Source organism: Etheostoma cragini, chromosome 20 (genome assembly GCF_013103735.1).
Source record: "Etheostoma cragini isolate CJK2018 chromosome 20, CSU_Ecrag_1.0, whole genome shotgun sequence".
Lineage (NCBI taxonomy): Eukaryota > Metazoa > Chordata > Actinopteri > Perciformes > Percidae > Etheostoma > Etheostoma cragini.
In genome coordinates, this window is record NC_048426.1 from 14968183 (window position 1) to 14993602 (window position 25420).

At 40.9% G+C, this 25420-nt stretch overlaps 5 protein-coding genes across 6 annotated transcripts; 4 read left to right on the forward strand and 1 right to left on the reverse strand.

Moving 5' to 3' along the window:
• The first annotated feature begins 1322 nt into the window (after positions 1-1322).
• On the forward strand, positions 1323-8937 carry LOC117936110 (serine/threonine-protein kinase Nek9). Its single transcript, XM_034858896.1, has 23 exons — positions 1323-1905; positions 2440-2617; positions 2713-2768; positions 2854-2924; positions 3006-3111; positions 3213-3344; positions 3451-3561; positions 3713-3777; positions 3902-3952; positions 4063-4255; positions 4337-4481; positions 4591-4791; positions 4942-4988; positions 5142-5303; positions 5396-5504; positions 5594-5755; positions 5915-6082; positions 6161-6220; positions 6346-6533; positions 6646-6804; positions 6941-7045; positions 7125-7178; positions 7261-8937. Exons 1-23 carry the CDS (start codon positions 1720-1722, stop codon positions 7441-7443), a joined length of 2892 nt encoding a protein of 963 aa, XP_034714787.1. The 5' UTR covers positions 1323-1719; the 3' UTR covers positions 7444-8937.
• LOC117936113 lies at positions 8208-12037 on the reverse strand. Its single transcript, XM_034858902.1, has 3 exons — positions 11897-12037; positions 9606-11053; positions 8208-8904 (listed from the first exon to the last, which is right to left on the reverse strand). The coding sequence occupies exons 2-3, from the start codon at positions 10965-10967 to the stop codon at positions 8815-8817; spliced, it is 1452 nt and encodes a 483-aa protein (XP_034714793.1). The 5' UTR covers positions 10968-11053; positions 11897-12037; the 3' UTR covers positions 8208-8814.
• Positions 11999-13308, forward strand: acyp1 (acylphosphatase 1, erythrocyte (common) type). Its single transcript, XM_034858916.1, has 3 exons — positions 11999-12170; positions 12421-12508; positions 12920-13308. Exons 2-3 carry the CDS (start codon positions 12428-12430, stop codon positions 13133-13135), a joined length of 297 nt encoding a protein of 98 aa, XP_034714807.1. The 5' UTR covers positions 11999-12170; positions 12421-12427; the 3' UTR covers positions 13136-13308.
• A 56-nt stretch (positions 13309-13364) lies between these two features.
• Positions 13365-20912, forward strand: mlh3 (mutL homolog 3 (E. coli)). Its single transcript, XM_034858895.1, has 12 exons — positions 13365-17076; positions 17201-17332; positions 17416-17495; positions 17651-17755; positions 17877-17961; positions 18039-18107; positions 18224-18332; positions 19382-19541; positions 19645-19668; positions 19764-19842; positions 20482-20633; positions 20739-20912. The coding sequence occupies exons 1-12, from the start codon at positions 14499-14501 to the stop codon at positions 20808-20810; spliced, it is 3645 nt and encodes a 1214-aa protein (XP_034714786.1). The 5' UTR covers positions 13365-14498; the 3' UTR covers positions 20811-20912.
• On the forward strand, positions 20737-25393 carry fosaa (v-fos FBJ murine osteosarcoma viral oncogene homolog Aa). Of its 2 annotated transcripts, XM_034858905.1 has the most exons (5): positions 20737-20814; positions 22560-22660; positions 23334-23561; positions 23889-23996; positions 24095-25393. In XM_034858905.1, exons 3-5 carry the CDS (start codon positions 23349-23351, stop codon positions 24761-24763), a joined length of 990 nt encoding a protein of 329 aa, XP_034714796.1. In that variant the 5' UTR covers positions 20737-20814; positions 22560-22660; positions 23334-23348; the 3' UTR covers positions 24764-25393. The 2 variants fall into 2 exon arrangements, with proteins under 2 accessions (XP_034714796.1, XP_034714795.1); XM_034858904.1 differs by lacking the exon at positions 20737-20814 and having other exon boundaries at positions 22276-22660.
• Positions 25394-25420: the final 27 nt, after the last annotated feature.

Consider the following 25420-nt stretch of genomic DNA (forward strand, 5'->3'; position numbering starts at 1 on the left):
TGTGTGTGTGTGTGTGTGTGTGTGTGTGTGTGTGTGTGTGCGTGTGTGTGTGTGTGTGTGTGTGTGTGTGTGTGTGTAAACTGTCATAATATATTGCCTAATGTAATATCATTTGTCTTGACAGAAGTGGTAAGTATTTAAAGTAAATGCAATATAATTAATATTTATGTTTAAGCTGCCTTTCACAAACTGCCTTTTGGTTAAATCCCCTTAACCCTCAAAATTGTTTTTTTTTGTATTTCTGTTATTTAAGATCCTCAAGGAAGTCCCACAGATGCAAATAATGAGAAGTTAATTTAATATGCGTACTTTGCAGTGACACACTCTGATACTGATTCACATGTGCTGCCCACATAGAGGCAAATATCTAATCATGGGTGGTTTGTTATGTGATTCACTCTTACGTCTAGAAATCTGGGTTGTAGGAGACATAAAAATGGGTTTATTTGTAATCTCTCCTGTTGCATACAAATATACAATGTGTGTCTAAAATAAGCGACCTTCCACCAAGCTTTTTCACAGTTTCACAGTCCCAACTTTATGGTAAGTCAATGCTGACATTATTAAGTAAGCATAAAATATTTTAGATGTATTTAAAGTTACAGTTCACAGTTACCCTTTATACTACAGTTACTATCCTTTTAATACATCCGGGAGAAGACCATTGCGGGCACTTTTTTTAATCAATGACAAAGACAGCTTTATAAAACTAGATTTTGATGTGTTTTCTGTATCAAAAAATTTGGTGGATCAGCCAAAAACAGACATGTATGTCTGACTATCTTGTCCTTTAAAAGTTTTACATTTTGTTCTCCATAAAATTTACTGTACAATATTAATATCTAAATGTAAATCTGGAGTTAGGCTACCTATACCACCCTATATCCCTGCGGTAAAAGAAGTTTCAAGGGTCTAATGAGCTGTAAAATTAGTCACACTGCACCACAGTAGTTCTGATAATTTGGTATCAAAAAATGTGATAGACAGCTTGATGTATGATGTAGCTTGACTTTGATGTATTAAACTTCAACTGCATATCTGCTACTTGTGTAACATCTCTTATTTTAATCTATAGTCGCTAAACTATCGCAAGGAGAAAAAAAGATTGCTACAAGAGTTTAAAAACTCCAAGGAAACCGTTTACTTCGATAGTTTCCGGGTTTAAGGGCAACGCAAGGATGGAGGAGATTTCAGTTGGCTGTCGCGTGTTAGACGAGACCAGTCGGTTTTGAACATTCACAACCCGTGTGTTTGTTAAACAGACTTACTGAAAGTGTGCTTCTTGCTAATCAGGTGTTAGCCAATTACGCTAATTTTACTATTTGAGCATAATGGACTAGTGCCTTTACCGGAAATGCGTTCGGTTGGCTTTCATCGTAAAATACATGTCAACACGCTCGAAGATACGCATTTTATTCTGAAACTCCATTAAGTTTGGTTAAACGTCCTCATTTTTGTTGTGTCATGCTTGACGCTGGTACAACTACTTGTACGTATTTTGCTGCGTTGTATTTTCGTACATTGTGTGTGTTGAGTAGCTTTGAGACTTCAGGTAACTTAATACGAATACTTTGACAGGCTTCTTTGTTAGCCGATACTTGTAACATGTTAGACGTATGCACGGTTTTATCCAAGTCTTTCAGAAAGAGTTATCTTAAGGCCTGTTCGGGTTATTTCCATCAGTAACGTTACCACTGGCTAACACGACTTTGAGCAGAAATGTCACTGGGGGACTATGAAAGACATTTCGATTCGCTAAATTCAGATTTGTGCGACGGGTCTGTGGTAAGTGAGCGATCAGCGTCGAGCACATATAATGGCGAAGAGGAGAAGTTGCATTACATTCCTATCCGGATCCTCGGGAGGGGGGCGTTTGGTGAAGCAACACTGTACAGAAGAACAGAGGTAAGTCATTTTTACCAGTTTTTAAAAGGCACTGATAACACATTATGCCATGCAACATTCACTTTCCTTCATGATGAACAGTTCATTGTTGAAAGTGTTTCTTAAATGGACATAATTTACTATCACTTCCACAACAACAACAACAACAACAGGGCAAGGAAAACACGTCTTAGACAAGTTTGCAAGGTGCCCAAAACTTTTCCTTGGACAGCCATGAGGGTTTGCAGTCAGAAATGAACCTCTGCTTACCGTGAAAACACACTAATTACACATTACTTGTACACTACACGTTTATAGTGCTACATCTTGTTGTGCAGGTCCCTCTCTTAAGAAAATATTCTGAACCAGTTCTACTTCAATTAAGGTTTTTGTTCTATAGCAGAGAAGCTTTTCCTTGTCTGTCTATTCTGCAAACTGTTAATGAGTAGTGTGGAGAAACCTAAACCTATGCATTCTGTCATCTGGAGGGACACATCGGGCTGAGGATTTGAGACACTCATTAGTATCATTTAATGTCTCTTCTGGCTTCCCTAGGACAACTCTTTGGTGGTATGGAAGGAGGTGGAGCTGAACTCGCTCTCTGAAAAGGAGCGAAGAGATGTCATGAACGAAATCAGCATCCTCTCCATCCTGGAGCACAACAACATCATAGCCTACTTCAATCACTTCATGGATAAAAACACCTTGCTCATTGAGTTGGAGTATTGTAATGGTATGTATATATTGTGTCCCCTCTGAAGATTTGATTGAGATTAGTTTGATTGCTGTTCATCTGTGACAGATTGCTTAATGGCCGTCTTATCACAGGAGGAAATCTGTACGATAAAATCAACCACCAGAACGGGAAACTTTTCAGTGAAGAGGTATGAGTTCAACATTGCAGGGAATTTATTTTATACAAAGCGGCTATTTTCTATGATATCTTTACCTTTTAACATATTTCTTTAGGTGGTCATATGGTACCTGTACCAAATTGCCTCAGCAGTTGCCCACATTCACAAGGCCGGGATCTTACACAGGTAACCGCATTTTCATTATCTGGCATCTGCAGGACTTTTTATTTTTGTTTCAAACAATGATTTATTTTGTTCTTCTTGCAGAGATATCAAAACTCTGAACATTTTCCTGACTAAGACTGACCTCATCAAGCTGGGCGACTATGGCCTTGCAAAGAAGCTAGACTCTGAGTTTTCAATGGCAGAGACTGTAAGTTGTGATTTTGTTTTTTCTTTAATCAGACTGCTATGATTTAGTAAATATTACTTGATTTGTTCACTTTCACTTTTTTTGTTTCTGTGTAAATCCAGTGTGTGGGAACTCCATATTACATGTCACCTGAATTGTGCCAGGGATCAAAGTACAACTTCAAATCAGACATCTGGGCCCTGGGTTGTGTAATTTTTGAAGTCTTGGCTCTAACAAGAACATTTGATGCAACGGTAAGTTTGTTAACCTGCTCAAAACAGTTTTATTGCTTTGCATTAGTCGGAAAATGTAGTTTTATTTCCAGCAGAATAAACTCATTTTGCTGCGTGTGTCCATCAGAACCCTCTGAACCTCTGTGTGAAAATAGTCCAGGGCAACTGGACTATGGAAGTGAACTCTGATGTTTATTCACCTGCATTGATCAAACTGGTGTACGAGTGCCTCGATCAAGTGAGTGAGGGTAATAATCCGAGAAGAGTGTTGTGCAGTGATTGTCATGAAACAAATGGTTTGATGCCAGAGATAATACTGTGTGCTGAGCAAAAGCTGACCTCTGTGAGGGATATCACTGTAAAGTTGTTGTGATCTTTTTGTGTCGCAGGATCCCGAAAAGAGGCCTACATCTGAGCAGATTCTGGACCAGCCGTTCATCTCCCGCTGCAGACAGTAAGTTGGTTGAAAGGGAAAAGATCGTTTTTGGTTATTTCTTTTTAATAAGAAAATATTTTTAGATTCCGTTGGATGTCAAAAACATCCATGCCAACACAATGACAACCTCATTCTCTTGTAGGGAGCTTGAAGAGCGAGTTTCCCTGCTGAATTCAGCAATGAAAAAACCAAAGTAAGCTGTTAACACTCATTTAATATTCTGCCTTGTAAAAGCCTGTCTGTGGTACTTTATGTAAGATTTAGTATTGTATAACGGATTTTGTTGTCCTGCCTGCACCATAGGCTGAATACAGTAACTGACAGCTCTGTTGCTGTGGTGACCACACGCTCGAGGGATGTGTACTCCTGGGGCGGAGGGAAGTTCACCCCTCAGAAAATGGACATGTTTAAAGGAGGCAGCAGTGCCCAACATGTGTGTGCAGGGGAAAGTCACTTTGCAGTAGTGACCGTGGAAAAGGAGCTGTATACCTGGGCTGTGAGTGTTAATCCATAGATGAGATTTACTGGATCAAGTTGTGTGCTTCACTACAAGGAGCTTTCTTAAACTTCTCCTCAGAATGTCCAAGGTGGAGCCAAGATGGTTGGCCAGCTGGGACAGGGGGACCAGGCCTCGTACCGACAGCCAAAGAGGGTGGAGAAGTTACAGGGAACAACCATCCGGCAGGTGGCATGTGGGGCTGACTTCACTGCCTGTGTCACCGGTGAGCGAGGAAATCTTTCTGCGAAAACTTTGTGAAAAATTTGAGAAAAACCTTTTTTTATAATAATAACACACTTTTTTTTAACCATCTGCTGCTGTTGCTTTTGCAGATGAGGACCAGATGTACATGTTTGGGTCAGACTATTACGGCTGCATTGGAGTGGAGGGTAGCCTCGGCATGGAGGTTTTGGAGCCAGTGCTTTTGGAGTTTTTCGAGGATCGGCCTGTCCGTCAGGTTTCGTGTGGAGACAACCATGTGGTGGTCTTGACCCGGGATGGGGACATCTACTCCTGGGGCTGTGGAGAGTATGGTACACAGAGTTGCTGTATTTACTGTTCTGAGCTGATCAAGGTTGTTTTTGCTGTTATAACTGTAGACAGCAGGGGGAGATGGTGACCTTTTTGAAAATAGAGTCATACTAAGTGTTCTCAGTCCAAATTGCTCTATCTTTCTCCTGCAGGTCGTCTTGGTCTGGAATGCGAGGATGACTCCTCTTCTCCGATGCAAGTAAGATTTTGTTTTGTGTTCTGGCATGGTCTTCACTGTCTTTATGAGGCTAAATCCTTGCAGGACCAAGTAAGATGCAACAATAGTTTTAAAATAGAATAGCATTTGAAGCTATTTATTTAGAAAATACTGTCTGTTTTCTGGTTTTCCCAGGTGGAGATCCCTAAAGGCGCTAGCATCTCCTCAGTGTCATGTGGCAGCGATGGAACTTTCTTTTTAACAGAAACTGGCAAAGTCCTAGCATGTGGAAACAATGAATTCAACAAGCTTGGTCTGAACCAGGGATTCTCTGGTCTCAAAAACCACCCTGGAGAGGTACTGGGTTAAACTTAAAGGACTGTATTAATAGACACTTTAGGGGATGCAGCTATATTTATGTGTGTTTTTTTTTCTGTACGCCACACCAGAGTTACCAGGGGATCCCATACATCACCACATTGACCTTGGTAAAGCAGCTGTCACGGTTCAAGATTCAGACCATAGCTCCAGGGAAGACCCACACAGCTGCCATTGATGGTACAATAAAAAAGGCTGATATTTCTCTTGTAATTGAAACTTTTTACCATTTAAAAGAAACATAACATATATGTTTTCTGGGTTTGCAGTACGTGGTCGCTTGATCACCTTTGGTTGCAACAAGTACGGACAGCTGGGTGTGAAGGACTTTAAAAAACATCAGGGTGTCCAACTCCTTCTTGGACCCTTTGGAGGAAAGATAGTGACCAAAGTGTCTTGTGGAGACGGCTTCACCATTACAGCCACTGAAGGTAAAAACATGAACCGTCTTGTTGTGCATCTATGGCAATAATTTGTAATTTTTTTTCTGATTTCATGTCAAGGTTTGTAGTTCTTTTTTTTTCTTTTCATATGCCCAGCATCTTGGTCTTGAGGATATAGCTTTTATCACATGTTTTTGTTTCTTGCAGACAATCAGATTTTTGCATGGGGAAACGCAGGAAATGGGCGACTTGGTATGCCAGCTGATAAGGGATTTGGTTCAGAGGTATGCCCTGCCATGCCAAGGCCCATCTTTGGTTCCCTCCACCATGTACCGGACCTCTCTTGCCGTGGTTGGCACACTATTATAATAATGGGTTAGTAATCACAACCAGACACTTGCCCAGTTTACTGGTACAAGCAGCCAGCTGTCTAATATATTTTCTCTTTTGCAGAGAAAGTGCTCAACTCCAAGACTATTCGCTCTAACAGCAGTGGACTGTCATCTTGTTGTGGTAAATACCTTTCTTTATTTACCAATTTGTGTATTGATTCATTTTCTTTGCTTGAATAATAAGTCTACATTTACTGTGTGTGTGTGTTTGTCTGTGTGTCTGTCTGTTTATGTTTGTATACATAGGACTTGGCCATGAGGCATCTACATCCACACTGGACATGGACATAGAACCTGGTTCAGAGACAGAGTGTCGTGACAGGGGTCTTGGGGGTACACTGGAGGATAATACAGAGGAGTGCCTCATGGAGACCCCGATGATGTCACTGGCAAGTCAGACTGGGGACAGCTCCTGCCCTCTCTGGCTTAGAAAGGTGTGTTATCATGAAAGCACCCAGGGATAAGGAAACCTTCGTTTGAACCATAAAACAGAAACCTGTAAATGGAGACTCCGTGTTCTAATTCAGGGAGGTTCTCATCCAACAGGAGCTTGAGAACGCAGAGTTCATCCCGTTGCCAGAAGGCTCTGAGGCATCCACTCCTGACCATCTCTCTTCTATCTCTGAAAGCGTCACTCTACCTTATGAAGAGCTGAAAGAGCTAAAGGCTGCGGCAGCAGCAGTCAGCGTTAAGAAAGGCCTATCGGTAATGGCAACATAACTGTCCTGTGCACAAGACATGAATTATGTACTTCAAATAAACACAAGAATTTCACAATACCGCTGTTAATACTGTGTAAAACAGATTTTGCAATTTTTAAAACTGCATTATTATTTTCCAGACTAAACGAATGAGCTGCGGTCAAGTCAATGGACTGGAGGAGGCTGACGTCTGCAAAAAAGGAGAATCGAACGCATGCTGCAAAGCAAGTAGCGAAGTCACACAGGTATCAAATCTGCTCACTGCAAATCATGATCAGTCCATCACATCGACACAACTATTTGACAAAGGAACTTATTTTGCAGCTGCGAGAGACGGTCTCAAGTCAAGAGATGAGGATCCAGAGCCTCGAGAAGCAGGTAAGACATTTTTCCCAAAACCGACCAGATAATCTGATTTTGACCCTTGTGCATGTTTAACAGCATGCATTTCTGCCTCTAGGTCAAGGAGCAGCAAAAGGAGAATGAAAGGCTCTGGGCAGCGATTAATCGTTCAACGCTACGCCAAGCAGAATGTGACAACAATGGAAACCACCAGTCAGATGCCCGTATGCCTGGTGACGGAGGAGAAAGAGGAGGTGGATTTACAAACCATGCGGGTCGATCTGCAGGGGCCAGTGTGTGAGGCGTAACCTGCAGATATCCTGATTATGGGAGAAGTGTCAAAGCTCTTAGCACATATTCAATTAAACAAGCTTGTTAAATGGGGAGTGGAGGCTCAGTACAGTGGAGGGTGCAGCCTCAAGCCCATTCGCAGTGGTTACACACAGTATACATATTTGACAGCGAGCTAAGTCGCATGATTACATTGTTTCATATGTGAGACTGTATAATAGCTTGCACACTCTCATATGCACACTTGTGTTTACATGGGTGCAGTAATCTAGCTAGTTTCTCCTCAGACTGAAATGTTGGCTGGATTCAACATGAAGCATCGGACCTTGACATCTGTGAGAGACAATCATCATAGTGTTAATGCAACGTCAATGTTAAGTCCATGTTTTGGTGGTATTGTTGAGTTTAAGTGATGTCAGGATTGAGGCTTCAGTCCTCAGTGCCTCATATATTAGTATTTATCAAATAACATGTAAGACCATCTTGCGCAAATAGGAAACAGTTTGGGTTTCGTCTTGACAATTGTTGAGAGATGGGCTGCCAGGATGTTTGTCCAGATTCATCATGAGTCATGACTCACGTTGGCACCATCTTCAAATGTGAAAACATAGGTATCACTTTTATTTTCAATTATTTTAAATGCATTTGATATTCTTAAAATACCAAAATATCCAACACAAAATAGCCTCCTAAAACGTTATTACAAATTTATCAGAAATGTTAGCTATTACCAACCTATTCAAATTATCTCATGCAAATATATACTTTTTATAAATTTGCATGTTTTAATGTCTTAAAGTATTTGTGTGAAAGATGAAACTACTGATTATTTTTTTTAACAACTACTTTTAGTTACATTTTAGACTCTTGGAGGGGCAGCACCTGTAGGTCTATCTTCTTTGTGACATGTATTAACACTTGAACTGTTTTATTTGAATATGGAAGCATTTATGATATAGCTGACCTCACAGATTTATCATTGTGATATTATTGCATTTTCTAACCGTTTTATTTGTCTTAGAAATGTTGCTGTGCTTTATTTTGCATTACATCAAGACATTTTTGCGTCCGCGCCTGCGTGCCTGCTTGTGTGTCCGTCCCAATGTCAGCTTACAAGCCGTTCTCTGGATGTCAGATGTGTGCAGTATACCACTGCAATGTTTCCGTGCAGTAAAATGCAACATTAAATACAATCAGAGTGCCTTAGCAAGCTACTGAAACCAAAATGAGTCCAAATATGACAATGCTGTGCCTGAGGTTGTTTGTTTATACAGTGTGTTGACAGCATTTAAAGATGATGATGATGACGGATGTGCTGACGGCTGAGGAGTTCTGGTTCCAATGGTCCAGGGACGAAGTGTCTGGGTTTGGTCTGGGCGGCTCACTTGGGCCGTTTATGTTGTAAGGTCCCAGCTGGGAGTCGACCCTCGTGCAGATTCCTTGTGTTTGCCATGTGGTTCTGTCTCGGGTTCTTTAAAACATGAATAAAATGACATCAAATATACATCTCAAATATTTAATACTTACATAATTTACTACTTAATTCCAATAAAGTTGGGAACTGTGAAAAATGTTTGGTGGAAGGAATAAAAAGCAGAGGAAATGATCTTTGACCTTTAGTCCATAGTATGGGCGGGCAAAAAATCAATTCACATTCATATCGCAATTCAAGCTCTCCAGATTTAAAATTGAATCACAAAATTCCAAAAACAATTCATATTTTTTGTTTTGTATTGGTATGTATACTATCACATGGGAAAAGTAACTACCTTTACATACTGTGATAGTTTTTTAAATTGAGATGTTTTTGAATCGAAAATTGATTGTGAATCGAATCTTAAGCCTACAAATTGAATTGAATCGTGCACCCCTAGTCCTTAGTATGGGTAAAAATCCTACATTTCTCATAATGCAACTAACAGTAGCTTCTCGTTAGACTCTCCCTTGCTAGTAAATGATTTTTGACCCTACACCCCTCTGTTAGGGGTTCAGGCTCTGTCATTTGTAGTCTACCCTGTGGAGTTTTCTTTTGTTGAACAAAGGCATGTGAAACTAGCTCCTAAAAACAATTCCCCACATTGGTCCTCCACAGGTCATACCTTTAACATAAACATTTGTGTGTAAACTTGGTATGGTGGTCCTTCAAAAGAGGCCAACATGTTACGGGCCTACCTCTGGGCTCTTGCTGTGGGTTTTCCAGAACTGCTCGATGGCGGATCCCTTGGTCCTATTAGCGTAGGAGTTGAAGACTTGACGCTGTGATTGTTGCACTTTTTTACAGATTTGCATGTGCTTCTGTAATCTTTCGCTTGAAAACTTTCTGTTGCAGATTTTGCAAGGAAGGAGCTGGAGGCCAGTGCCTGTGCTAACTTCCTGTCTGAGTTCCTCCTGCTCCGGTCTGCTGGAATGAGAAGGATGAGAAACTGGTGGAAGCAGACGCCCCACAGACAGTTTAAGTCCTGCACCTTTGTGGTTTTCTGTAGCAACTTTATAAGATGTTTTCTGTTGATTAATCTGAGGCGTGTCTTGTTCATCGTCTGAACCATACACCTCCTCACATGTTCTTTCCCTATATTTGCTTTCTCTTGTCAAACCTTTATCGGCTATGGAGGTTGTATTTTGTTCTCTTTCTTTTGCTTTCTGTTTTCCGTCCTGTGACTTTACACCTGTCTCTCCCCAAACGCCATTATCTTTTCCCTCCCCTCCTGTTCTTCTTCTGGTATGCTCGTTCACATTTTCCCATCTAGAAATGTTAAGCTCTCCGCTCACTTTTTGCACATGAGCTGTGATCTGATGAGTATCTTTATGGCCTTTTCTATGCCCCTGGGAACTCTGTGCGTCTTCTTTGTCTCTTATTTTCCACCTGGACCCGTCTTCTTCATGTGTATTCCTTCTTCTGTCCTCGTTCCTCTGATCTTGCCTGTTCATAAGTTGTTTGACATCCTCCTGTCTTCTTTCTTGTATCGTCATTTCACGTTTTCTTTCTGGTTCTATCTTCTTCTGCTCAGCCAGCCTGGTTAATATCTGAGTGTTTCCCCTCTCTGCTTGTCCCTTGTTGTGCCTCTGCTCCTCCTTATTTTGGTACTCACTTGCAGCAGCATCTTTCTGATTTTTTTGTCTTATTTTTTCCTCAACACGCCGCAGCTTATCCTGCAACATGAGCTGTTTTGCATGAATTGCTCTGTCCATCTGCAGTTCTCCCCTGGGCACTGGGTGCGAGTCTTTTCTTGATTGCTGGGATCCCGTGGTCTTTCTGGTGTCATATGAATGGTACTCTTGGGTCGACAAAAGGCCTCTTGGTTGTTTTGTAATTGTGATTTTCTTAAAATCATACAGATCAAGTGATTCTTGTTTCCGGGGGTTGAGAGGTCTTCTGTGGCTAACAGGCTTGTTTGGAAATGGCTGGTCTACTCCATCTTCTCTCCTACCAGGTACAACACCATGTTGTGCTTGAGTAAAGACAATGTCTTGCCTTTTTCCTCCAATAATGGGCTGCCCTTGAGGACTGTGTCTTCTTTGTGGGTACATGCTCATGACTTCATCTGTTCTCTTTAAGGTTTTATTGTTGTTAGATCTTTGCCAAAAACACCTTAGCCCTCCACACCAGCCACTAAGGGTTTCTTTCCTGAAAAATGTCTAAGAAGAAGAAAAAACAAGCAGAAAAAGAAAGTAAGGTAAAAGGTTGGTGGATTAGAGATGGTATCTGCAGTGTGTAACAACTTGTTTGAAATAAGAGTACAAGTGTGACCAAATCAACTTGGCTTGAGTTACATACTGGTATCAGATACCCAAGAAACTTCATCTATTTAGTCTCTAGTCTAAATGTAGAAAATCAAGTTAGAACAAAGATCTGTTAAGATTAAAACCATAAAGTCATCAATCCATCATCCCTCCATCCATGCATCCATCAATCCACCAATCAATAAATCAATCAGTCATTGATTAATCAATTATCACATGCAATCATTTTAGATATAGTTCCTGTGAAATGTGGTACAAATACAGTTGTTCTGTAGCTATTTTTTTCTTTTTTGTTGTCATACAAAATTCAGTAACACTGTCTTTAGCCGATGACATTTGCTTAGTTATCATTCAAATGTTAATGTTTGCAACATTCTGACCAGGTTTGGGACTTTTTGTCCATTTCGCAGAAAATCAGCAGATGAAGTTTGAGTAAATCTTAAGTAGAGTTTCTTTGTCAAGTAGCCCAGGTGTTTCACACCAAAAAATACCAAAGATAAAAATGGACAAAAATTAAGAAACCTATATAATACTTTAACAAACCATTGCTGACATGGCATTTCTTAGATAATATTTGCTAGTGTTGGAATTAGCTCCAACACCAGCCAAATGAAAGAGTTCAAAGATGTCAGATAAAATATAGCAACGTGGTAAATTTAGACTTATTGGTGGCTGACACATTTTCCCAGAAAAACGGTCTAGAATTTTCAACTGTTACTGACCTTTAAGATGTCGTCCGAATTGAAATTAAAGTTGAGTTTAGCTAAAAATTAAGCCATTCGGCGACAGCTATGATAACTGTTGCGACTCATTTTTCCAACGTTTATACTTGTTGCTTAGAAACCAAACATCTTGGGTGTTCTCTGATTGGTCCACTGAACATCACTTCCTGAAGCAGAGCCCCGTATGTTTCCAAATCGAGGTTCGTGGGAGCTGCTGGATAGCATTATACATCCATGCTGGACAGTCGTCCCACGGCTTCCCAACAATATTCAGGTGAATTAAATGACGGACAGCAAATGTTCATGTATCCATACACCAGCTTATACATTTAGCTTATAAACAGCTAAATTAATTATCCAGGTTGCAAACCGTGTTAACATAGCGAGCTACATGTACTACAGACATTATATGTTAGCATAGCAGCTAGCTAGAACATAACATTATAGTCCTTGCGCTGTAGATATGTCCCTGGCATACACAACTCCGCACGCAATTACCATCTGTCTTACTTCTCGGTTTCTAGGTCCACTATGGCCAACGAAGATCTAATTTCAGTGGATTATGAAATTTTTGGAAGAGTGCAAGGTGTATTTTTTCGAAAATACACTCAAGTGAGTTTGACAGTGATATAAAATTAACATACACATTAACAGTATGCTATTTTCGTAGTTTTAGTTTGACAATAACAAACTCAAGGTTGATTCTCTACCTTTTTCTGGAGCTTTCAACTGCATCTCACGATTGCGGATGGAGTTATCAGTTCCTTATCGTGGATGCTAAAAACTAACAGCTCCAGAAGCTACTAAATGGACCTTGAGTTTTCGTGCATCAAGTGTTATTTTAAAACTAAAATAACATGAACATGACAAGCAGTCTTTGTCCTATAAACAGTGCTTAGAGATCAAGACTGTTCCATCCAGTACAATTTATCTAACCAATATTCCCTTCCCAGTATCCCATCACAGCCACATTCTCCATCAGTATCCCAGCTCTGCCATCTTCTAATGTGTTTCATTTTCCAGGCAGAGGGGAAGAAGCTTGGTCTGGTGGGATGGGTCCAAAACACAGGCGCAGGAACTGTTCAGGGGCAGCTACAAGGCCCACGCTGCAAGGTGAAAGAAATGCAAGTATGGCTGAAATCCACCGGGAGCCCCAAATCACACATAACCAAGGCAGAGTTCAAGAACGAGAAAACGGTCAATAGCCTAGAATACTCAACTTTTAACATAGTAAAATGAAATAACTCATAGATTGTGCCTGTAACGTTAACTTTGAAGCAGATATTTATTTATTTAGTATTTTCTTATTGGTTGGATTACATTCAAGTAATGGAATAAAAAGATGTGTTTTGGTTATGTCTCATTAACATCTACAATATGTAATAACATTGAATAAATGGAAGATTCCTTTCCGCCTGTTTCACATTGTATGCATTATATTGTAGGAACAGTAATAAGGAAGTATTTGATGATATTTGCAAAACAAATCAGAATCCAGCAGACATGCTTCTGAGCAAACAGGCAACGGTATCCGTCACAGCTGTCTTCACCCAAAGACGTGAGCCAAGGAGTCTGAGGGGAGCCTGAGGAATGACTAAATACTTAAAAGAATGCTGATGCCCTCCTTTTGTGAACTCTGCAGGTGACTGTGCAGAAACACTGACAAAAAAGCCAAAGATTTAGAATAAATGTGACCTCAATTTGTGGGGAAATATTCATGAAGAATGTCACTGTTGATGTCACACCTAACAAGACTTGCCAAGAGTTATAAAGGAAGGAGACATATATATATTCATATATATTTCAAATATGTATGAAAGAAAGAGCTGTACATAAAAACAAAATATAACAAGCTATAAATGGAATCAATTAATAAGAATAAATTATTAGGTTGAGGGGCTGTCTGTTGTTAAACGTGTGACTTCTTGACATCTCCTGGCTGACACTTTATATGTTTCCATTATCTGGATTTATGCAGTTTATGTGTGTGCAAATATAAGAAGATATTTTTTTCTAGGCTAAATTAATAAGTGTCAGGTAACAATTAGCATAAATTAGTTTCAACTTTAACTTGAAATTACAAGGACAACACAATGACAGTTAATGCAATAAAAAACCTGTCCCTGAGTCAATAGAAACATTAGATAGCACCCTTGGTACAGCAGGTGGCCAGATGCACAATACAAGCTGATTGCGAATTGCCAACGACCAATGGAAAAAGACGACGGCAAGTCCTTCACACCAGAAGATGGCACTGTTAGCTTCGGCTGTTAACGTTAGTTGCTACGGTCATCTCTTGTTAGACGTTGACTGTAAACAACTACTTAAGAAGGACTTTTTAGCATGGACTTCCGATAGTTTATTTTAGTGTAACCTTTTATATACAGTATATGAGTGTAACCCAACTTTAAAAAAAGAGTTAAAAAAAAGCTAAAATGCGACTGTAAATACAGTCTATGGTTGGAACCCAAGAAGTTAGCTAGTGTTAACTGCTAAGCTAATGTTAGCAACGGCTTATTTTAAGCGAACCGACTAATTTATTACTGTGTAGTCGGTCGGAACAGGTAAGAGACCGAATATACCAAGATAACAGAATTTAACAATGATTAAGTGCTTGACTAAAGAGGTTCAGGGGAAACTTCGCTCCGGTGTCGCCATCCCCTCGCTTCAGCAGTGTTTAGAGGAGCTTATCCTAAACAGCATCGATGCACAGGCGACCTGTGTGGGAGTCAGGATGGACATGGAGGCCTACAAAGTTCAGGTAATCGACAACGGTGCCGGGATTAACGCTGAGGATATGGAGTTAGTGGGAAACCGATACCACACAAGCAAGTGCAGCTCTGTTGAAGACCTGGACAACCTCAGGTGGTATGGTTTTAGAGGAGAAGCCCTGGCGAGCTTAGTTTCCCTCGCAACATTAGTTGAAATCTCATCCCGGACCAGATCGTCAGTGAAAACTCATGTCAAAATCTTCAAGGATGGAAAGGGCATGGATGTGTTTGAAGCAGATACTGCTCGACCTTCTGCGGGGACAACTGTTGTTATTTGTAACTTCCTCCACAACATGCCAGTCCGGAGGAAGAGGATGGATGCTGTCCTGGAGGGCGAGAGGATCAGACACAGAGTGGAGGCTATATCTCTGATGCATCCCTCTGTGTCTTTCACCCTGAAGAATGACTGCACAGGAGCCATGATGGTGCAGCTTCCTAAAGCTCGAAACACCTACCACAGGTTTATTCAGATGCACAGTCTTGGACGAGGACAGAAACTTGGAGAAATCAGCTACACACACGGACAGTTTGAAGTGACCGGTTACATTGGCAAAGAAGGCCACTACAACAACAGCTTACAGTTCCTGTATGTAAATGACAGACTGCTGCTGAAAACACGGATGCACAAACTCCTGAACTTTCTCCTACGCAGACTGAGCAGTTCAAATCAGAAAAATGGCAGTCCAGATGGGCAGTCCACAATCAGGAGTCCAAAGCACAAACGAAGCCAAGAGCTGCATGGAGTATACATCATCAATATCAAATGCTCTTACTCAGAGTATGACATATGTCTTGAGCCTGCCAAAACTCTAATAGAGTTTAAAGATTGGGACCGCATTTTGCTCTGTATTGAAGAAGCAGTAAAAGCGTTCATGAGCAGGGAGAATTTGGTGGCAGAGCTTTCTCAGGAAGACTTGGATTACTTACCTCCAGAACTGTTTGGCACACACAATACAGATAGTGGCAATGGTGCTTCCACACTAGATTGCAGTTTTGGAATGAAACTGGCATCTGAGCCTGTTCATCGAAAGCGCAAAGATGACTGTGTATGTGAGGACAGTGTTAGCCGGGAGTCTGGTCAGATGGAGGGCAAAGAAGACGCTGAACAACAGGGGGAGAAAAAGATAACTGTAAATGAGTTTTTAAAGATAAAAAGTGAAGGAAGCATAAACAAAGAATATAGATATGAGTCACAGTGTGATCTTGGTAGACTTGAACTTACAACTGATAATCACATTACTGAAGAAGTGGAGCCAACATTCAGTGAAGCAGAGGAAGGCTCTGCAATGTTATGTATGTCAAATTCCGTCAGACAACTAGAAAGTAAAAAAATTGAACTCTCAAAAGAAAAAGTAATACTTTTAAATAATGCTACCTCAACCAGCAACGTGACTTCGCTAGACAACATCGCTCAACAAATTCAGTCTGATTTAAACAGCATTGAGAAACGCTTACCTGACTGCCAGAGTGCAGGAGGACATGAACATACTTTAGTAAGTAACAGAAAGATCAGTCTGTCTGATCCATACATTCACAAAAAGCTGCAGACTCAGGACCTATCCCAAATCAACAAGACAGTATTTCAGCAGCAAATCTTAGCGCAGAAATGTGAAACAAAATCCTTTGCATCAAAACGCAAAATCTCACTGCAGGCGGGCAATGACCGAATTTGTCAGAAACCATGCAAAGACTTCACTCCTATCATTCCCCCCAAATTTCCCAGACTTGCAACTTGTCAAAAGTTGGCCTTGTGCAAGGAGTCTGGATCCCTTGAGAAGTTTAGAAGAGTATATGGAAAATCTGATGAACTAAAATTATCCTCTCAAGAGACTCAGAATAACACTAGACTTTCTCGTACGGACGGCTTTGTTTTGAATTCCCAGAATTTGTTGGTTTGCCAGAAAGATCAGCAAAATGGTGGAGTTCTAGAAACAGAAGAGACGCGGAGCATCCTTCGAGGCCCACCAACCCTCTCAGCATTCACCGGGTTAAAACTAGTCTCAAGGCAGAATAGAGGCAAAACATCTTTAGCAGCTAAACTCAACCATTTGAAACAACACAGAACAGACGATTCAAAAGTATTGGCACATCTGTCCAGGACTGCTTTGCAGGACAATACCTGTCATAGTGGTAATGATGGTAGCCAAGACAGCAATAACAAGGACAATGACTGTGGTTTGAATCCTGAGCCAGTCCCAGGTTGCAGGACAAATCCTCTGCCGGCTGAGAAGGAAGTGGTTACGACATCGGGGGACTGGCTTCATCACTACGATACATCTGTGGGAAAGACAGTTTATGTCAACAAAGTGACTGGACTTAGCCGATACGAAGACCCGCCTGCTGAAGACACACAAGTGTGCTGTACATCTGACGTCTCCAATATGGCTGTTAGTGTCATCTCTGAAACGGGTGAGATAGTTTTTTTTTTTTTGTGCTTTTCAGCAGGTTATGTTGAATTGATAGTAACTGGAAGTAGCACTCAACATTAACCAAGAATACCTGTCACTGTTGTTCCTGTTCCTTTAAACTATAGGGATGGAACCCAGATGCTACCCATTTCAGATTGATCTAGTGTTGCCCTTCCTACCAAAATCCAGGACAGATAGAGTGATTAGTTCAGGGCTTGATGACAGAGGTACCCCACAGACTGATCTGACTGCGGACTGTAGGGTGCCTTGCGCACATTCAATATACAAAATGTAAAATTGTCTTGTTTGTGTTCACGTATAGTCTTGTCTGTCTTAACAGATGCCAATAGTGAGAGCTCCAACTCACTTGCGTTGTTGTACTCAAAATGGAATAATCCCGTATTTGTTCGACCTCCTACGGTAAACAAAACTTGTGTTTACTTTGTAAAGACTTTGCAAGGATTAAAAAGATCTACTTGATTTATCTGATCTAAAGTTTAGAGTCTCAATATACTTTCCAAATTAAAGTGTTATGCTGTTTAAATGGTACCTTTTGAACTCTACTGTGCCAACAGGTTGGTGTGGACATATCGAGTGGGCAAGCTGACGGACTGGCTGTCAAGATCCACAACATCCTTTTTCCATACCGTTTTTCTAAGGCCATGATTTGCTCAATGAAGGCAAATTTCTCTTTTGGTTTTCTTTTAAATGTTCATTACATACAAAATGTTCATTAAAATGCCTTTAGCCATTTCACCTTCATTGGTGTTATGAAGTAATAGCTATTTAATTACCTTATAGGTCATTCATCAAGTGGATAAGAAGTTCCTTGCATGTCTTATCAATACAAGGGAGGGAGAGCCTGCAGCACTCAATGAAACTGAAGGTATAGGCAGGCACTTCACTTCATTTAGTCATTTGTGGTTTTATCAGCATCTCATTCATTTGATATTGAAACCCCAGGAAACCTTCTGGTGCTGGTGGATCAACACGCTGCACATGAGAGAGTTCGACTTGAACATCTAGTTGCAGGTAAAAACAAACACACGATGGACAGTATTAATGTAAAGAATGAAATGTTAATTTAACAGTGGTGTTGCGTGGACCCTGATGTGATACCACAGTCATAATTGTATGTTCTATCATAGATTCCTATGAGAATGACCCAGATGCACCAGGGGAGAAACGTTTGTGTTCATCCACCATTTTTCCACCTCTCGAGATCAGTGTAACAGAAGAAGAGCTTAGGCTGCTTAGGTGTGTATTGTATACTACAGTATATGTACAGTACCTCAAGCTAGTTGGAATATCTGAACAAAACAGTACACTTGGAAGAAAGGCAGATACTGAGTTTGAGAACATAAATATGCTTAGTAAGTATGGCAAAAGAAACTTGATACTCCAATACTAGTTCATTTTCAAAAATGATTGGCCTAGCAATTCTCATGTGAAGATATGCTGTATTTATAAGTCAGTGTCCGTTATTTTTTTATTTTTTTTATAGGACAACGCTACCATTTTTTAAATAAAATGTATTTTTTGGAATGCTTGATGACTAGTTAGTCTACTAATGGCGGATGCAGGAATTTGAGCTTCTGTGTTCGGTAACCACAGCCTGTAGGCTTCTGTGAAGGCGTTTGGGATTTTTTTGTTTTGTTTTTACTTTGGTCTGATTGTCATTGCTTGATGGATTACATTACCCCGCAGTTAGCCTTTAACTGGTTGAGGTTTAAGAGCTTGCTGGCTGTTCTGTACTACAACGGAGATACTGAGCAGCATATATGGCAATGAGTTGAAGGATGGTAGCAATAAAGTTGACAGAAAGGGCAGGTGCATTGATGCAGCCTCATTTCCCCCCAGTGTTAGCTGTTACGTAGCACATTGGTCCCCATGCCATCATTCAGTAGCAACCGCACTCTATTGCTGTGGCAGCATGTTTTAAGAGTTGAGTGTACACTTTCAAATGCCTCCCAAAGTGAAAGCCAAAGTTCTGTTGCATTTTCCTTGTAAATGGAGCACTGTCAAAAAATCATGTCAGTTTTTTCAGACAGTGGAAGGGGTCACTACCGTATTTGGACAAGGAGGTAATTACTCTACAACTGCATCAATCTGCCTTATTTCCATCTTGATTATGGTTACATAAGAGGAGCTCTGATCCCTTTTGTTGTTCAGATGTTCTAATCTACTTTCCTTGATGACACAAGGCCTTTTTCTTTTTTTTAACTTTTTTCATACCATGGACATTATTACACTTGTTCATTATTGTTGAGCAGTGTTTTCTGTATTGTGGACCCTTCCTCTTACAGGTCTTGTCAGGCACATTTGCAGTGTTTGGGCCTAGAAGTGAAGTTCTCACAGACAGCAGATCCACACATTTTTGTAAGGAAGGTACCACTGTGCTTCATGGAAAAGGAGAGTAATGAGATCAGGCGGGGGAGACCATCTGTTATCAAGCCTATTGTTGAGGTAAGAGGTTTATTTTAAGACCAAGTATTATATTGCTCATTTAGCAAAAAGGCATCACCTTATGTTTACCATTCTGCTTCCCCCCCAATTAATCACACATCAGGAGTATCTTCAAGAGCAGATTGAGGTAAATATGTTTTTGAGGCCCTAAACCATTTTGTGGGGAGAAAGTATCTTATTCAATAAAGGGTAACCTGTATTGTTTCTTATTCTTTGTCTCAGTTACTCCGCTCGACTGGTCGAATGAGAGGAACCCTTCCTCTCACTGTGCTGAAGGTGCTAGCCTCCCTAGCATGCCATGGTAAAGTTACACTTCTTCTCTCCATCCTTCAGTTTACTTTTTGTTCATTGATGTGAAAAATAAATTATTCTGTGTTATCAATGATTGTTTTACATTTCCTATATACTCTGTGTCCTACTGTAATCTCATTATTTAGTGTTGCTTGTGGCAGGACACCACATTCCACCAGAGCACAAGTTACATCATATAGTCTACATACATGTGGCAGGAAGACACTGTTTTGTCATAGGATAAAATAGATGTTGCTTGAAGTCTATTGTCCAATGAGAATAGACTGTTGTCAATAATCCTTTTAATAGGAAGGGAAGAGATTTGTTTTTGGGCTGTATTGCAGTCAGAAAGAAGTCCTTTGTCTCTAAAACAGTATAAAATCAATGCACACAAACTTTTCTTTGGGGGCTGCCTTGGAAAACTGAACTTATAAGACTGTTCCTCTGTAACTTTTCTTCTGTAGCTTCCCTGTAATTAATTACATAAACTGTTTGCAATTTTCACCTTTTACCATCTCTGTGTTCTCAGTGCTTTTGTGTTTGATATTTGAGAATCTATGGGAGCTAATAAAATATCCATAACAGATGATTCAACATATTTCAGTTACATTGAAATCTTCATATGAACATACATGCATGCATTTAACAGGTGCCATCAAATTCAATGACAGCCTGAGTAGAGATGAATGCCACAGCTTGGTGGCGTCCTTGTCCTCCTGCCAGCTGCCCTTCCAGTGCGCCCATGGCCGTCCCTCCATTGCTCCCTTAGTAGACACCCTCCATTTGGACAAAGATGAAAAGGTACCAGAATGGAAAAGCACACCCAAACTTTGCACCAAATGTACTATTCAAGGCATTTAACAGCACAGCAATCTGGTGGTGACTAAGCATTTTTGTTCCCAGGAGGAATTACAGAAACCCAACCTCCAAAAGCTAAGAAGAATGTATAAGGCGTGGGAACTATATGGAAATAGATAAGTGGGTGTGTATTTTATTTTGAATGTGTAGTTTACTGTCAACTAATGAAATTGTAACTCATAACTCTCTGATTTAATCGTTTAAATAGTCAAATTCCTTCCCGAAGCCCTGTAGCAGAAACATTTTTTTTATTGTAACGCAACTGTAAATTCATAGGAAGATTTTGCTATTTATATATTTTTTTAAATTGTCAAATTGTTGTTAACATTTAGGTTGGTAATTACACAAAAAGAGGCAATAGTAAAATAAAAGGAGGCAAGAACACCATTGTTAAAATAAATAAAGATATTTCCTGGTGAGCAGGAAAAAAACACATCAGTTTTTTTAAATAAAACAATGTCTTCATTAAAGTCTCTCCGCTTTTTTAATCTGACAAAGCGGTTGCAGGAGTCATAGTTATCAAACATGTGTAGATGCTGGTTTCTCTCTGCATCATCTTTCTTGCTGCTGTCACAAACTTCTTAATACGGGTGATATTGGAACAGTTTTTAGTAAAGTTTTGATTACAGTATTACTATTTAATTAATTTCGATTAATTGAACCAGTAGGTCTGGGACCACCCCACTGCCTAATGACATATTGTGTCATTTGAGAGCAAATAGTTAGGATTTTGCCTCACTTGGATCACCCCAATCATCGCGTGAGAACGGCGCGTCTTTGCAGATGTTATCTTCATCATTTTCTAGAGTCGGCCGGCAGGTAGGATGTAATAGAAAACATCGGCTCCAAAAGGACAGCGATCAGAAGGAGAACGCAGACTCGAGACCTGCTGCTAGAGTGAAGGAGGATGCTGGTCCTCACAAACGTAGCCGCCGCCCCCCTCGTCCTCCCTCCTCTAGTTCCGGGTCATTTCACGTGACCTCTCCGCCCCCACATAGGCTACCTCGCCTCATCGCCACCCTCTCTTCACCTCATCCTCTCCAAGTAAACAATCCCTCATCGCTTCATTATGTCTGCTAGCTGCCCTCGATTCTTCTCTTAGAAAAGGCCGCCCCAAAGTGAGTTTACCCACAGCTCCGTCAGAAGTTAAAAATATCTGTTCATATATGAAATGGGAAGAGGATTATGCAAACTCTGAATAAGTAAACTACACTCGACATACTATATTTTTGAAATCGTGCAAAATGCGTCGCGTCGACCTTGCACTTAAATTAGCTTTTACATTAATTAACAAAATCTGTGCTTTTAAGTCTCTCTTAGTCTTGAATAAATAAATGCACCAGGACATCAATGTCTTTCGCCCAGGAAATGGCTACATTATGTGATTATGTGTATTTATAAACATGCTCACGTTTCTCAACCCATATTGCATTCATATGAAGCCGATATTTGTGAATGGGTGTGAAAATCGTGGCTCTGGCGCGGGGACGACGTTATTGCCAGTTCAAAGAAATGTAACATAGGCCTACTATTCAGGGAGGAAATATAGAAGAGGGAAGGAGAGAGAGAAAAAGAGGAAAAGCTTGATTATTATTATTTTTTTACCCCGACATGTAGGGCTGTGTGGCTGTCAGTATGACCACCCTCCACCTCCGCGGATGGTACAGTCTTGGTTCATTCATAAAATTCTAGCCGAGCATAAAAGGAGGGGCTTGCATTCAACTCGTCCAGTTACCAGGTATATACCTGGAGGAAAAAACCGAGCCGCGCTGCCCAGCGGAAGGCCAGAGTCATATTTGTCATTGATCAGGACTTGTTTATTCTCCTCTTGATTTATCTTATCAACCGGACGGCCTGACATGGATTCAGTTTCCCCCACCTGCCGGACAGAGTCTCCTGTCGGGACACTCTTCCAGAAGACGCCAGAAGAAGCGAGCTCTCCAGCTTCCTCCTTAGAGAGCAATGCAAAGGTATGAATGGCTTTGTTGATCATACATTCAACGCGCAGTCTAGGAGGCGCTCCGTTTACAAGCAGGTTAAACAATCTCTTATTCATGGGTTCACGGACTAGATGCTTTTTTTTAATCTTCGTGGTGGGGGGAGGGGAGGTGGAATTGATTGATAGGATTTTAATTAACTGGGTGCGCTTAATTTAAAAAATATATATTTTTGACAAGTGATATATATAATGGGACCAGGAATAGATAAAGGCAGAAACGTGACAAATGAGCACCGTTGTTCAGGTTGTTATGATCCCGACGTCCTCGGACCAGATGTGAGCGTGTCGATGCAGCGGTTCATTGAGAAAAATAAATCCATCCAGGAGACTCCACAGCATCTCTGCGTCAGTGTTGACGTCAGAAACAATGATAAAGTCAAATATTGATCTGGAGGAGGCTATTTCTGGTTGGGTATATTTCAAGATAATATAACACATCCAGGCTACACTCTGTTTTATACTCTAAACATGATTTGTAAGTTTTATTGATGATTGTCAACACAATAAGATCCACTTGATACCATCATGGGAATAGATTATAAAAAAATAAAAATAAAATCTAGATTATAATCCTCATTGTCGATCCCCCCCCCCCCCCCCCCCCCCCCCCCCCCCCCCCCCCCCCCACCATTTTTCCCCCTCAGGAGCTCTGCCGAGACATGAGTGTTGAAGATGCTCCATTTGTTCCAACAGTCACTGCAATATCCTCTACCCCAGATTTCCAGTGGATGGTCCAGCCTACGATTATTACATCTGTCTCCCCGTCTCTGCGTAGCAGGAAAGCCAATGAACCACAAAGCTCTCACCAGGCAACACCCAAAGTGGGCGGGAACAAGGGCAAAAATGCTGTCAGAAAGGGGAAAACAGAGCAGGTAGGTTAGCTCGGATGAAGTCTAACTGCCATTGGACAGAATAGTCAATAGTGTATATTTACATATAACAATCTGAATTCCTTGTGTGCAACAGTGCTATTGTGCATGCTCCTCTGGTGCCGTATACTGGCTGTGTGCCTTCCTTACAGTCAATTTATATTCAGGTCACAGCAAGTCTGCAACAATGGTCTATTTTTAGACGCATTGCAGCGAAACATGGTTTTGCCATTCTTCAGGGGGGTGAATTGGCAATGGATGTAGCGGATTAGAGGATGAAATGGCTGGATTCTTCAAGGTAATTACTGAATTATTCCTTTCACGTCCTAGCTGTCTCCAGAGGAGGAAGAGAAAAAGAGGATAAGGAGGGAGAGGAATAAAATGGCTGCAGCAAAGTGTCGCAACAGACGGCGGGAACTCACTGATACACTGCAAACTGTAAGTAAACAGTGGCGCATGTACTCAGCTGTCATTTGCACACACTGTTTGTTTGTGTTTTCCAATGTGGATGATTTTGGTTATCAATCTATCTGAAGGAGACCGATAAGCTGGAGGAGGAAAAAGCAGCCCTGGAGATGGAAATAGCCAATCTTCTCAAAGAGAAAGAGCGACTTGAATTTATCCTCGCCACACATAAACCAGGGTGCCAAATGTCAGACGAGTTGGATTCTATTTTCCAGGAGCCCACGGGGTCCCCGGGGCTGCCGCCCAGCCCAGACGAGGACAGACTTCCAGAGGATGGCACACAGGAAGCTCCTTCGCTCCAGGACATGGACATCCCCAGTGATCCGTCAACAGCCATCTCTGGGAACTCCAATATCTTGCTGTGTGCCAGTGCTGAAATCAACATCTGCGATCTTGAGTCCTCTCTGGACATTAAAGAGGAGCTGCTGGAAAATATGTTGCCCAGTTTGGAGGAGAAAACCCCCATGGAGACGGCTCGATCCGTGCCTGACATAGATCTGAGCAGTTCTCTTGGGGTCTCGGACTGGGAGACCCTGTACAAGTCTGTTTCCAGCGACCTGGAGCCTCTCAGCACTCCTGTGGTGACCTCCACCCCCACCTGTAGCAGTTACCTGTCTGTGTTTACATTTGCGTGTCCCGAGCTAGACTCTCTCACAGAGGGACTAGACAGTCATAAAGGTGGAGGGGGCATAACAGAATCTGTTGATCTCCTCAACTCTCCAACTCTCCTAGCCTTATAATGTACAGAGGGAAGTGATCTGTGTGATCTCTCTGGTTTTTCTGTTTGCAGGTTCCTGACTTTGGAATGACGTGAACATATGCTTGTAACACTTCAAGGAATACCTTCATGAAATGTCTTATGTGTGTGACTAAGCAAACATATTAACTTTCTCCAGATACATAGCCAACAGAGTGATGTAGCGAAAAGCATGGCTTTCACAGGAGGGACTGAAGTAAGTTTTGATTTTTAAAACGCATGCTGAGAAATTCCAAATAACTTTCAGAGCTTCTATATATCTGATCTGTTACTAGATCTAAGATGTAATGTGGAATTCAATGTATCAGTATGGTTTTGTGTTTTGGTGTCAATAGTGTATTGATTGATGTAAATGTTGTATTTACATATTCATCCGCGTTAAGTACCTACATACCTCAATGTCATCAACTGTGGTTTGACCTCATTGAAAGTTTTCCATGAAAACATCCAGTGCTATACACTATATATCTTATCAAGATGTACCTTATGATTTATTTTTTTACCTTTCAGATTTTGATTTATTTGTTAAATTTAAAAGTCAAAATGAGCATTGATTGCTTATCTATGCTGCTAAATAATAACAATAAATCTACATTCAAAGTGGTGTTTGCAATCTGTCTCTAAGAAATCTATTTCTATG